We start from the raw sequence: 15,036 nt of genomic DNA on the forward strand, positions 1-15,036 counted from the left end.
GGAGATGCCAGCGGCTCATTGCAAATATTTTGTAAGTGCTGCTCTTCATGTATTATTTTCAAGACATGAACATAAATTACACATTTCTGTTTGTAGGAGTAAAATGACGTAGGCAACTGTCCTTCAAGTACCTATAAAGGGATTTAGTTTTGTTGTGATTCTGCTTGAATGAGCAATGTATATAGCTCTCTTCATTCTGAAGTGTTGACTTTTTTTATTTCAGAAGTAAGCACTTTAAAGGATCTTTTCGGCCTTGCTAGCAATGGTATGTTTTATACTTTTGTTTGTTTCTAATGGCATGCACTAATTATGTCACAGGAGACATGTTGTGTATATACCCATGCCATGATGCTGAAAATGCTTCTTGTTTTTAGAACATGATCTCTCCATGGCAAAGTATAGCCGATTACCAAAAAGAAGAGAAAATGAAAAGGTAAACAAAAGTCTTTTATAGTTTGGTTCTTATTCATTTTTAACTACAGCATTGGCAAATGTACAGACTTCTGGGTTTTGTGGATTGAATCCACAGTAGCTCAAGACTCCGAGTGATTGCCTTTTGAGTCAGCAACAAAGCTTTTAGGCCTCAGTTGAGAGAGGTACTGAAGCATGTGCCTAACTTGAAGGAACTATTTATATGTTCCAAGTAAGGCATGTTGTGCTGCTTCTCGGGGCACCCAGGACTGTGAGACAGCCTCTGTGTCACACATGCGTGCTTAAGTGTTTAGTTGAATTTGAGGCCATAAAGCAGCAAGGGGAACTGTAAGGATGACTTCTTCATGACAGAAGAAATCCAAAATGAATACAAAGATTTTTATAGGCCTCCTGCTGTAAAACCCATCTGTCTGCCAACCTGCTAAAGGGAGGATGCTGTACTAAAGCAGTGGTGTCCAAAGTGGGGTGCACAAGAGGATCCTTGGGGGTGCGCAGCGGGAGGAGCTTTTTTTTTTTTTTGGTAGAGCCGGCGCGGCGGGGGGGTGTGCTCAAAATAATTTTACTGATAGGAGTGCACGATCAAAAAAGTTTGGAGACCACCGTACTAGAGGATTATTGATGCAGGGTGTTTGTACCTGAAGTGATGTAATAATGCCATATATCTGCTGTGCTTGAAGGACTACATTCTCCTCTTCAGTGTGCCTGGCAGGTCTTTGGATATTGAGTCTCATTCCACCTACAGCAAATGAATGTGATGTCAATGGGACTGATCCTGCATTTTTTGCACACCCAAGCCTCCCACTCAGTACAAAGTGTGCAAAGAACGTAAGATTGGGCCAATAGGGGGGCTTTACACTTTTAGAAAGATCAGAAGATGATTTAAGGGATCTGCATTGCAGATCAGAATGCAGTGTTTAGCTCCTGTATCGGAAGTATGTGCTTGGAGATGCAGCAGATCGTGACTTGTGCCCAGAATTACTTGTTCTATGAATTACACACACATAGGACCAGGTTCTGATCTCTGCTACAATGAAATTACTCCAGACTTGCGCTGATGTAACCAAAGTCATAACCTGATGCTTACAATTTAAAATATGCAGTACTTGTGCTATTTATAGCCCAGAGAGCTGCTCATATGCTTGAAGAGAGATGAGGTGAAACTTCTGTTGGTGAGAGAGACACGCTTTCGAGCCACACAGAGCTCTTCTTCAGGTCCTTGGAAGTTTCTCTTTTTCACTAACAGAAGTCAGTCCAATAAAATATATTACCACAACCCCCTTGTCTCCCTAAAACCTTGGGACCGACACAGCTATAACTACACTGCATACATCAAGTAAAGTTAGAGAGGCAGTTAAATATGTTGCCAGGTAGAGCCTATATTAATTGTTTTGTTTTACTTCTAATGCTTGTTTTTATCTTGTCATGGAGATATTGTTTCCCATAATGAAAAATAAATATTTAATGATGACATTAAAATAATCAGTAAATGATCTGGATATATCCATAACATGATTGTGCATTGCATGACTGTCAGTTTTAAATTCTGCCCAAATTTTTATTCAGCTAAAGACGGAAGTAGTAAAGGAGGTGGCAAATGCAAGGAGGAAGCAGCATCTTTCATCATTACAGTATTACTGTGCCCTGAATGCTCTGCAGTACAGGAAGAGAATTGCAATGATGGAACCTATGCTAGGATACACCCAAGGACAGGTATGTACAGTAAAGCCAGGATAGTGGAAGTGTCACTTAAAGGAACATGTCTCTGGGATATGAAAGACATTTTGGCATAGAAGGAGTTGTGGCAGCTGACACATGAAAATAGGGAAAACCTTATTCAAAATGTTTTCTGTTAAAATGTTGTGCTGGCATTTTTATTCTTTCTGTGTGAACCTGTATATTTCCTCTCTCTATTCAAACAATGTGCATATTGAACCAAATTTTGCAAGGCCTTACTCAAGTTGTACTTTATTTATGGTCAGATAGTTGGACATTTAGTTATTCATAAAGATACTACTTTAAAAACACACACACAAAAGCAAAATCAGCACATAGTAGGCTGAATGGTATGGACACTAAACTGTCATCACAACAAAATTTGTCATTGTTCACTTTGTGCTTTTATAAGCTCACCTGTGTGACAGTTTACTTCCCAGCATGAGATAGTCAGCATGCTGGTGAGTCTTGTGTGAACAGGAACTGGAGCATGTGTTGGAGAATAGGAGAGAGAGTGTAGTCAAGTGGATTGTGCACTTGGAAATCCTATATACTAATCCTTGCTCAGCCAGTGATTTGCTGTGTGGCTTTGGCCAAGTCTCTTCCTTGGTTTCCAAGTCCATAATATGTGGCAGTAATACTAAAAACCTACTGCCCAGGAGTGTTGGGAGGATTAATTGATTAATATTTGTACAGCACTTTGAGCACTCTATTTTAAGTTCCATTTACACTGCCAGAATGATGTAAAGGGTCCTTAATGTAAATGAGAACTAGGACCTGAAACTACTGAGTGTAAATAATAAGTCTATGCCAGAGGTTCCCAACCTGTGGGGCACACCCTTGGGGCGAGGCATGGCTGGGGCCTGGGCCAGCCCCCATGGGGGGCGGGGAGGAAGTGCCACCCATCTCCACTCCTGGCCCCGGCTGCTGGCCTTGGCCCGTGGCTGAGGCTCCATCCCTGCCCCCAGCTATGGCTCCAGCCTTGGCCCCTTTACCCGTGTCCGCATCCCTCCCTCCCTCCCTCCTGGAGCCACATGCCTGCTCCTGGTCATGGCTCTGGAGGGGGTGGGGGTGCAGACAGGAGTAAGGGGAGGTTGCGAGGTAAAAAGTTCGGGGACCACTGGTCTATGCAGTATTATCTAGTGAGGGGGAAACCACATAAAAGTCAAGTAGTTCAGGGCCTTCTCTGCAAATTATCCGCGCTGCTTTAGTCTGCAAAACTGCTGGAAATCGCATGAGAACAGGCCTTTGCATGAGATTTCTGTTGCTTCATACTTCCACTTGGGACAAAAATAGAGTGAGTCTGTTTCTTAACTCTCCTGTGCTTTGCATAATCATCTCCACCTGTGCAAAAGTTGTGTAACATAAGAATTCTCTGTCCACTTACACCAGTAGAGGGAGTTTACTCCCTCTTGGCACAGGTGTCAATCGCAGCAGGGGAAGACTGCACTGATTTTCCCCCAGCTAAAATCAAATGATGCTCCCTCCTCCTGTCTAGAGTGAGTAGTGCTTTCTCACAGTTCCCCCTCCCGGGCTGGTGCAGCAAGCGCTTCCCTTCCTGTTTCAATCTACTTTAACCACTGAGGCCTCTCTGCAGAGTAACACAAGGCATTCCCATTTATCTGCTTGTATGCAAACAAAGTGCCAAGCTGGAATCGTGGACTTTGGATGCCCTATACGGTAATGCCTTGTTACTGTGAGAATGCAAAGTGTCAAGCCAGCCCGAAGCCAACTCCTATTCATACATAAGAAGCTGTAAAGTGCCTATCTGTCTTTGTACTGTAAGTTGTCCATATTAATCGATCAGCTAAAATGTGCGCGCCTTGTGTTTCATGTTTCCAAAGAGAGGATGAGTATGAGGCTTAGCATATTGGAAATAATTTGGTGGGAGGAGCAACTGTTAGTGTCTATATGCTGTAGCTGCTTCTTCCTGTGCATGGAGATGGCAGTAAGATAAGATATGGGATCTAATATGAACCAATAGTTAATGCATGAACAGTGTTTGATTCTTTAATAATGAATTAACACTCGGTTTTATCGGTTTCCATCTAACTCAAGAGCCACTAACTAAAATAGCCTCACTGAACTCTTCTTGGGAAGGGTAGTCGGTCAGAATGAGTAGGGTTTGTTTTCCTCGCCCCCTATCCATTTCTTCCATAGCAGTCATCTGGTTACGCAGATTAAGAGCACAGATGCTAGGGAGGATCATCTCAGGCCAGGTCAACACTAGGAGTACTTTGGTGGTGTAGCTATATGGGTATCCTATACCAGCAAAGCACTCCTAGTATGGACACAGCTTATACGAGCAAAACTGCCAGCCCCGCTCCTCTCCCCCTGCTATACCGGTAAAAGCACAGGTTTATTGGTATAACTACAGGTGCAGTAGGGGCTTTTGCTGCCACAGCTATGTTGGCCATGGATACACGTCTTTACACCCCTGACTGACATAGCTGTGCCAGCAGATGTCTCTAATGTAGACCTGGCCTAATAAGCATAATTAAGGGGAAAATCCTGGCCCCAGCTTACGCAGCAGTATGGGGCACAGTAGTGCGTACTGCCACATAACTAGGTTCTGCACAATGCTGACAAATCTGGAGGATGGAAGAGGGGTGACATGGTTCTTTAGGCCAGTTAATAGTGTTAATATTAGTAATTTGACTGTCAGTGTGGTCACTACCCTTCATGTTTGGGGGGAAGAGGTGGGACAGGAGAGGTTGGTGTTTCAATAATGTCTTAGATTTGAATGGCAGTCTGTGACATGAGTCACCACAGGATCATGCTTGGCACCTTCCCCACCATCCATTTTTTGATTGACAAACCTTTCTTAGATAATTTCCAGAATACCCTTATTATATTTTTCAGATTAACTTTTTTAAGAAGGGAGCAGAGATGTTTTCCAAAAGAATGGACAGCTTTTTATCATCAGTTTCAAACATGGTTCAAAGGTAACACAACACCTAGGTTTCAGTTTGGTTTTCTGTATTTATTTGTGTTAAATTCAAGCAAGATTACTAACGTCCTTCCATGCCTGGATGGGGCTTGCCCCACACAGGGCCCAGTCCTGCAGTCCTTACTCAGGAGAGGAGTTCCACCAGACGGCTGCAGGGTTGGGCTCAGACTAACAGAGTTTATTGATTTTTTTTTATTTCATTTGCACTTCACTGTGTGAAAGAACAGATGGGTAGGGAGGTGTGTGTGTGTGTGTGTGTGTGTGTATGTATAAAAGGAATGTACTATCTGCATTGCAGAGAATACGTGCATAGCAGAGCCAGAGATTTTTTTTTTTCCAATGGCAATTGAGGATCTTTGGAATAAAGCCCAAATACTGTACATTAAATAAGACCATACGCCCAATTTTTTAAATCTGGGTACCTTTAAAGGACATCCAAAACCCCATCTTTGGACACACAAATCAGCATTTAGGAGCATAAAGAGGGTAAATAAACACCTAATTCCCTTCATGAGCACAGAAATTCGGGAGTTGAGCACCTGTGTTTGAAAAGCTTGTGCTGTATGTGATGTCACTGAAAAACTTTTAAATGGGGAAAAGTGTAGTCTAAGCCAAAAAAAACCCCTAACCATTTTAATAGCATTGTTTTATATAATCTGATTGTTTGATTTCTGTTTTCTAATAGTTTAGGGCCTGATGTAAAGCCTATTTAGTATTAATGAATATTAATATTATGGTAGTGCCCAAACTCAGGATTGGGGCCCCATTATGCTGGGTACTGAACAAACATAGAAGAAAGACAATCCTTGCCCTAGCTAGCTTAGAATCTACATTGAAATTGATGGGTGTCTTTCTGTTGAGTTCAGTGTGCTTTGGATCAGGCCCTTACTGAATATTTTCCCAATTTTGTCCTTCTGCATTTGGCAAACATTTGTTTTTCCTTGCATTTCTAATGGAGATGGAAATTGGTTTCCTTATCATTAATGCTCATTAGACGAGAACTTGACAGTGAAATCCAAATTTATAGGCAGTCCTGAAAACATTTTAAATCTTACATTCTAACTGGGACAGATTAGATAAAGCACTAAACAGACTTTTAGGTGGGACACTAAATTGTAAAAAGCAAATAAGGGTTCCAGTTTTTTAACAAAGGCATATCCAAATCCCTGCCTCTTCTGGGCTTGGTGGCCTTCTAAATATAAATTCATGTGAGAGCAAAGGTCATAAATAACCTGGAATATGTACTAGAAAGGAGTTGCCATACCAGAATTGATCAATGGTTCATGTACTCTGGTATCTTGAATGTGATAGTGACTAATGCCAGCTGGTTCAAAGGAAGGGATAAAACCCCCTCCAATGCACTTGCCCAACTGTTTTATACTATACCAAGATTGGAAAATTTGTTCCTGATCCCAGCTGGCAATCAATCCTCATGCTTCAGGACATAAGTTTGATAGTCATAATTTTATCCACAGTCACGTAACTGCAGCTGCCATTCTTGTTCATAGAAGTGTCTAATTATTTTTCAGTTTCGCTAAGCCATTCTCTTTAATAAAATCCCACAACAGTGAGTTCCCTTTACAGTTTGCACAAAAGTATTTTCTTTTTCAGCTTCAATTTTGCTGCCTTCTAACTTCCAACGAGCGCCCGTCTTGTTTCTGGACTGTTTGAAAAGGCATGTAAAAGCATGTGACTGGCTTTCACTAAACTGTTCCTTATTTTATATACCTTTTTCCGACTTTGACTTACTTTTATCCTTTCCACATTAAACAGTCCTTACAAAGATCCCTCCCTATGGTTCAAATCATTCATGTGGGCTAAAGTTCATTTTTTAAACTCCCCAGAAATAGCATGTACCTTCTATTTATGAGATGCCAGAATGTTTTGTCTATATACAGTAGATTTGTCTATACAGAGCACTGTTCACACTCTAGTTAAGACCATAGAAACATGTTATAGAGTATAAAGTCCAGTGGACAGTGGTGTAGCCAGGTTCTAAGAGCAGGGGGAGTGAACACATAAAAAAAGGCACCACCCGCTGCGAAGCAGCAAAGGAAAAAAAAAAGGAAAAAAAAAAAAAAAAAGAAAAACCCAAGTCTTGCCACCAGAGACTGAAGAACCCGCCACACCGAATTACCCACCGCCGAATTGCCGCCGAAGACCCGGAGCAACTGCTGTGGGAAACCCGCACTGGATTAGTCCTCAGCCAAGTGCAGCTGGAGCCGCAAGGTAGCAGGTGCCCCACAGCAGGCACAGGGAGGAGCATCACCCGGCCGCCACAAAGCGAGGGCGGGGGGGGCAGGAGAAGCACCGGCCGCAGGAGCCGCCACAAGATGCACGCAGTGGAGCCCGAAGTGAGTGCCGCCGAAGACCCGGACGTGCTGGGAAGCGCCGAGTGAGTGCTCAGGGGAGAAGCCGCTCTCCTGATCCTCCCCCCAGCTACGCTACTGCCAGTGGACACTCCTGTGAGGAAGCACAAAGGACTAGCTGGAGGCAGATGGGACTCTCACTTGTGCTCCAGAGTCTCAGCTTTCTTTTAAAAACAAAAAGTCTGTAGCTGTTGTGATTGTGAATAGAAGCTTGAAAAAACAACCCAAGCGTAACCAGTGCAGTGGTGTCTGCGTGAGTTTGCAGCAAGACTGAAACAGTATCTTGAAGAGGCATGAATAGCACTATTTATCTCAATGAGTTACCAAGATGCAGATGATGACACTTTTAAATAGCAACACTGTTAACTATTTCAGTGACCAAAGCCTATAAAAAAAGAAAGGAATCATCATACATCCTCCGAGTGATCCATATTTTTTGGTGCCACAAGTGGATGGGCTTAGGAGATGCCAGCCTTTCCTTCCCAACCCACCCTGCAATTAGAGAGGAGACAAGCCCCAGGAGCCCAGCAGAGCCCCACTGAAAGGAAGCCCAGCCTGAGGCCCCACATAAACTCCATATATGAGAGGTTTTGTTAGAGGAAAAATATCCGTGTTAAATATCACTACCGTTAAAAAAAATCACTAAGTAACACTGTTCTAAACATAGAAAGTAATGTTCTATTTCATGTTTAAATATAATTTAAATAATGTACTCAAGCGTCTCCTATCCAATATTGACTGTCGTTCCTTACACTAAAAAGCTGACACATTTTAAAATACAATCTGACTTAGTTAAAATTCAAATCTATTGATCAGCCTTTAACCTCACATCATGGGATTGAAGGGAACACAGTTGGTTTTATTTTTCCGGGAGTGGGGCTTTTCAAAGTTGGGGAGTCCTGGAAATGAGCCATTGCAGAGCAGAGCTATAACGCTATGTAAGAATGAATATGCCTTTAGTCAGTCAGATCCTGCCTAACCTGGACTAAAATGCAATGTTCTTCATCCAGGTTACGATCACTGCTCTGACCCTCAAAAGAACAGCAGCAACTACAGGAGCTATAACGTTTAGTCTCCCAAGCAGCAGATCAAGGGTAGGGTTGTGGTCTCAGTAATGGAAGAACTGGCCCCAAATGCAGTTGAAGCAGCTTGCTGTCTGGCTCAGGTAGGCAGTTGCCAGCTCTATGGGTGCCATATTTCCTATGGGCTGTAGGGTTACTTTGAGTATTTGTTATGTCTTGGAGGCACTAAAGGCGCTCCTGCTGCCTCACACATTCCGAGGTTTCACACACAAGCTGTGAAGGAATCCCAGCCAGCAGAAGTCCAAACATTGCAATAAGCATAAATTATATGTGCAGGTCCAGATGATTCTCTTTTTGTAAGCTAAGTGACAGAACTATTTGATACCTCCTTCTCTTGCCTCTCCTTGCCATCTATTGGGTGCAGTCAGTAACTCCTGGAGGGCTTGGAAAAGTGAGTAGAAAAATCCGATGTTTTGTGCTGTTATAGTTTTTTTGAAAGGAGGGGAATGTCTTCTAGCATATTGTCCTTGTGAGGCACCTTTTCAGATACAGAAGGCTGACTATTCGGTCTAATATCTTCAGCCTATGTTTTGAAAACCGCTTTCCATTGCTGAAAAAAGGAAGAACTTTTTCTTCGTTACATCTAGCCACTGTCTTGCTCTAGGGGGAGTGAAATGTCACAAGTCTTGGGACCCTCCTCTGTAATTCCGGGTTCATAATTCTATTAGCTGTAGAACTTGCTCTCACCCCTTTACTTGTTAGGACAATCAGAGTAACAGCTGCATAGGTCAGGTATAGCTATACCTCCTTTTTCCATTTGATGGCCTCCGCAGCTCAGAAGTCGGCTTGGTGTTTACAGATTCCCATGTCCCCAGCAACAGCTACCAAAACATCAGAAGGCCACAAAGGATTGAAAGTCCCATTTTAGCAACCAACCCTATTATAAGGGATCCTCTTTGTTCATTTTTCTTAGAAGACAGGCTTAAATAGGTACCGTTTTGACCCTGAATGTTATTAATAGTGCTCCATAATATACCTTGGTCTTAATATTAAACTGCTTTCTTCTTTCCTATTCTGAAAACAGTGACCTTCCTTGTTCATTATTTTAGAACGACACCGTGGTTAGAACATCATCCCCAGCTGCTGCTTTGATCCTCTGAGGATTAGCCTGTACTAGGGGAATTCTCAGCAGAATAGGGCTGGCAGACCCCAGCATCAGGAATCAGAGGGTGCAGGAAGGTGGCGTAAAGTCACCTATGTTCCCCTTCTCCCCAGATGAGCCGAACGCTGTTGCGGTGCACCTGGGGATCGCGTCCATCGTGTCTCACTTTTAGCTAACCACTATTTTTATAACTGGGGAAGAATATCATCAAACTTACCCTGTCAGTCTTTAAGGCTTTTTCAAAATGGCCGGCACCACACAGAAGGGCATACAGACCCACAATCGCTTTCTCACTGAGCCTAGAATGGCTCTTTGGGCAGGAGGGATGCCTGGCCAAATATGAGCTGCTAATGGAGGCATTGCAGAAGCAGGACTTAAAGTCTAATAGTATGTCTGATTGGTCCATCAGGTCACGGAAATCAGTTAATGTTGCCTTCTGATTGGCTCAAGCATTAGGACTAAAAAGACAGTATAGAGGTAGTCTGCTAGCGTTCGATGACACAGACCTCTTAGCTCTCTTTTCACATTAGTACAGGCAGCATCGATGAATGTGAATTTACTCCAAAGCTGAAAATGCATAATAGTGAGAGACTGGATCCATGTTTGTACAGCACTGTAGTGTGTCTGTTGCTGTATCCGTGTATTTTTATTTTTCCAGGTTGAATTCTGTACTTTGAGACCCTTTTGCAGTTACCATTCACCACAATGGGAGTTACGCAGGGATGTGAAGACAGATTTGGGTTCTGCTTGTTTAATTCTAACCATGTCTGCTTTCTAAATCATGTCTAGGTGGAAGATTTTATTATTTTAAACTTGTTACAAAAGTGAAAGACTTGACTTCACTGCAATGGAAGGGACACTGTCAAGAGGAAAATAGAAATTAAAAAAAAAAATCTTACTGGTGTTTCCGATAACAGTGTTACAATAGAAAGAATTTTTAAAGTCTAACATACTTCTCAAGATTTATGCTACCAAATTCCCTTTTTCCATTTCTTTAATATTGAACAATGAATCTAGAATGCTCAGACTTTTGTTTAGTCTGTCACTTTCTGGTTTTCATGCATTAACCAGTACGGCGGGGTTAGGGTTTCCAGTAATGCAGGGGAATGTTTGAGCCCACTCTACCCCTCCTGTTTACAGTGATTTTTTAAAAAAAAAAGTCTATTTGTAAGAGGTTTTGTGAGCCCCTACTAAAAAAGGGAACCTGAGTTTTAGCCCCAAATCACTTGTGTTTCCTTAAGTAGCAATTCCTTGTATTGTTCCTCCAAGCCCTTTGTAGATAAGACAGTTGTGGCAGCTTCAGATTGGGTCAGATTCTGCAAACCATACTCACATGGAATAACACTCAGGTGAGTAAATCATGGAAGTCAACTCAGTTTGAATAAGGGTGAAAAATCTGGCCCTTTGAGTCCAGGCCCATGTGACTGATGGGAGGACTCTGCTGCCCTTCTGTATGCTGACAACTGCCACCAGAGCATTTCTGAAAGTGGGTAGCACACTGTTGAAAGGCTCTGATCAACTAATCAGTGGTTCAGTGACAGGAACTCCAGTTAATCACGCAGTTCTCAGAAATAACCAAACCAGTTCTACGAAAGCCAAGACACATTATTATAAAGCCCAGCAGGAACATTACTAGGAACATACCGATTTAGTATTAATGACTGCATCTGTTTGCTCAGCTTCAATCACAACGCATATGCACAATGCTGTTTGGCTGCTTGAAGCTTTGTTTGTGTCTCAGAAAAACAAAGCAACCCAGCCTGATTTTCACGGTTCATGTTTAGCATTTCACATTCCTCACAGTCTCTTCACCTCCGCTTCACTCCACTATCCTGCCCTGTTCCCCTCAGCCCCTTCCCTTTTCTTTCCATGTAGCTTATCCCCTTCTAACTAAACTGCTCACTCAACCCCCCCCATCCCCAAAATAAGGGAACTAACATGCTGTTTGCCGCTATCACATTGCTTGATCTGCTTGTGTATTCCACCCCTTCCCCCACCCTGTGCCTGTCATCTCTATTTAGATTATAACTTCTCTGGGGCCCGGACCGTGTACTACGCTGTGTTTGTGCAGTGCCTACCACAATGGGGCCCCTTTCTTGGCTGTTCCTGTGACAAACAGAAAATAATCCTGCCATCATATCATGCTTTTTGGTCATTTTCATATCTCCTCTCTCCGTATCACTCTCCTTTATAATGTTCGGGGAAGAAAACTGCCATCCTTGGTGCAAACAGTACTCCTTCCAAGAAAAAACACAGTACTGTTTGAAATATGTTCACAGTAAATGCTGTTTTCGTAGAAATACAGTAAATGTGTTTGTACAGCATGCCTACAGGAAACTAGCTGCCAAGCACACACGTTCTTAAACACCAGAATTTCAGGACAAACACCAAGTGAAGAACCTGGCGATACTGTCGCTACCAAATTAAAAACACAGCCTTACTTGTGTTACACAAGTTTTCAATGTCTCCTTTGCAGGTACATCTTGTTTCTGTAATCCCAGATTAATTTACTGGGAGCAATTCCTTAATCTTCATCTCTTTCTCCATTCCTTCCTTCCTTCCTGTATTCATTGACCAAGTGCTCATAGAGATCCTTTCATGTGTATTCTTATAACTATTTTTCCTATTTAAATCCATGTAAAAATCACTTTCTCTTTCCACTACTCCAAACCAGCAGGGAACTGTGTGTAAACACCTTTTGTGCATTTAATCCAGCTGTGCCACAGTAGCATACAATACGTTGTGTGTCCCTGGTTAACTGACTGACAGTAAAACGGGTTTGATTTTTTCCAGCATACAGGGAGAGTTGGATGCTGAAGCTGACGCCATGAGAGTATCCCAGCAGGACTTGCTTTCAGTTAATGAGTCTGTTTACACCCCCGATTCTGATGTCACCTCACCAGCAATCAACAGAAACCTTATTCAGAAGGCTGGCTACCTTAATCTTAGAAAGTAAGAAAGATAGTCCACCGTGTTTGTCTGTGTGACTGGTGGTTGATTTCTGCATTATTTCTACCATGAAGATTCTTTGAGTAAAATTTTCAAAAGCGCCTAAGTGATTTCAGGGCCAAATCTCATTGAAAATCAGTGGGATTAAGACTCCTAAATCATTTAGGCACTTTTGAAAATTTTACCTTTCAGTTCCTAAATCACCTTAGAAAATGGGATTTAGGAGCCTAAGACATTTTATGGGCTTTTGAAAGTCTTCCTCTTTGTGACTAATTGGTTTTCCCTCTACCTGAATTCACCTACAAGGCCTGAATTCGTGCGTTTGAGTGTCTAAAAATAAAATGTCATGTTGGATTGAGGTCTGCAGCTCATTGGAGCCTCTGAGACTGGGATCAGGATGTTCTCTTTTTTATGGGCTAATGAAAATGCAATACTGCTTACAAGGAGGAGCTAGATTTTGGATTTTAGGGCTTTCACCACAAATTTCCCTTTATACCATCAGAGTGGTACAGAGAAACCAGGTCCATAGCGTTGAACATGTACCCCACTAGAGCTCAATCCTGCAGAGTTTCTTTTAGTAACCCATTGACTTCAGCAGGAGTTATGGATATGGAAGAGGAGAGGAGCAGAGGTGGATGGGGTCTGATTATTGTGTTTTTGAAATAACTTAAAAGTCAGTTTCCATTTAATTTGAACAGTTTTTGCTAGTTAACTGGATTACAAATGTTACGGTTTAACAGCAGTGTAAGAGATGGGTTACAGCATCGTGTAAATGACTCCATAGAAGAATGCACTTTCAATATAAGAGTCTCCTTGTAGAAGTGTAACTTTTCAAAATTTATGCCCATTTGTGTTGAAATTTCTGCTGCTCCTGATCACTGAGAAGTACAGTAGAACCTCAGAGTTATGAACTGACTGGTCAACCACACACCTCATTTGGAACTGGAAGTTTGCAATCAGGCAGCAGCAGGAACAAAACAAAACAAAACAAAAAAGGCCAGTACAGTACTGTTAAATGAAAAAAATTAAAAAAAAAAAAATTTGACAAGGTAAGGAAAATGTTTCTGTACTTGTTTCATTTAAATTACGATGGTTAAAAGCAGCATTTTACTTCTGCAGAGTAAAGTTTCAAAGCTATTAAGTCAATATTCAGTTGTAAACTTTTGAAAGAACAACCATCATGTTTTGTTCAGAGTTATAAACAACCTCCAGTCCCAAAGTGTTCATAACTCTGAGGTTCTACTGTATCTTTTTTGTTTTTTATTGAGTACAATAACATTCCATGCAGCCTCATCTCAGTTGTTGGCCCTAAACCTTCTGCTGTTCGCAGCTAGGAAATATTGCAAATGATTGTTCGTTTTAAACTTGATCACTCAAAACCAACTGCTCCGTAACCCTTCAGCTTGCCCTGGGGATGAGTCTCCGTTGTGGTTGGGTGTCTTTGACATGTTTGTTGAAATTTAGTTTACAAGTTACAAAGATCCATGTTTGACAATAAGGATCAGCCCTGCATCTGCAGCAGGACCTGCTCAAAGTTTGGTGGGGGTGGTTTCTGATCCAGGAATTGAATTGGGATCATTTCTAACTAGAAATACTGTGCTAACTGGTCTTAATACTGTGTGTTTCCTATAGTAAAACAGGCCTGGTGACTACAACCTGGGACAGACTCTATTTCTTCACTCAAGGGGGAAACCTGATGTGCCAGCCCAGGGGAGCAGTAGCTGGAGGACTGATTCAGGACCTGGATAACTGCTCTGTAATGGCAGTGGACTGTGAAGACAGACGATATTGCTTTCAGATCACCACTCCTACAGGAAAATCGTATGGGTCACAAGTTTTCTGTTAGAGAGCAACCAATCATGTCCGGTGTACCAGATGGGGTTTCAGAATGCCTAATGGTTGTGGTAACACAGTTCCCTAGTGACAGCCATTTGAACTGAGCTGGATTGCCATCATAACGCCGCCCTACAGGAAATAGAATATTTTTGCACCTTTAAATGAAGTGCGCATGTTGCATTAATGATGAATTCCTTTAGGAATAGGGTATTCACACAGCTGGCTGCTCACAGAGAGGCACAATTTAGTAGCCGGAGTGTAGGACTTAGGTACTCCAGAATAATGCCAGCTCTGACATTCACTGCCTCTGTAGATTTATGATAGCTCAGTTCTCTATGTGAATAATACCGACTTGCCTACCTCAGAGTGCTGTGAAAGCTTCATTAGCTGCAGAGCCAGGTATCCAGTATAACCCTATGGATTAAGGCTGTAACAGAGTCAGGATTTTTTTGGTGCGAAAGTTGCAGCCGTGGCTTGTTAAAGCTGTGGTTTTGGTGTGGTCAGTTCAAGTACCACACAAAAATAGAAACAGGTACACCACCATGTAAGCTGCAGCACCTTCTGCCAAGGTACGCAGCCTGCCTTCCCGAGCAGGGCAGCAGC

General features: G+C 42.3%; 1 protein-coding gene across 2 annotated transcripts in view; it reads left to right on the forward strand.

The window, feature by feature from the left end:
• APPL2 (adaptor protein, phosphotyrosine interacting with PH domain and leucine zipper 2) overlaps positions 1-15,036 on the forward strand; it is a 56,780-nt gene that overhangs the window by 31,702 nt on the left and 10,042 nt on the right. For both annotated transcript variants that reach the window (XM_054032911.1, XM_054032920.1), the window contains exons 6-11: positions 224-265; positions 375-433; positions 1,996-2,142; positions 5,008-5,090; positions 12,442-12,600; positions 14,230-14,418. In XM_054032911.1, the coding sequence (XP_053888886.1) occupies positions 224-265; positions 375-433; positions 1,996-2,142; positions 5,008-5,090; positions 12,442-12,600; positions 14,230-14,418 (679 nt within the window). The remainder of the gene's footprint in view (positions 1-223; positions 266-374; positions 434-1,995; positions 2,143-5,007; positions 5,091-12,441; positions 12,601-14,229; positions 14,419-15,036) is intronic.

The sequence above is a fragment of the Malaclemys terrapin genome, chromosome 1 (genome assembly GCF_027887155.1).
Source record: "Malaclemys terrapin pileata isolate rMalTer1 chromosome 1, rMalTer1.hap1, whole genome shotgun sequence".
Lineage (NCBI taxonomy): Eukaryota > Metazoa > Chordata > Testudines > Emydidae > Malaclemys > Malaclemys terrapin.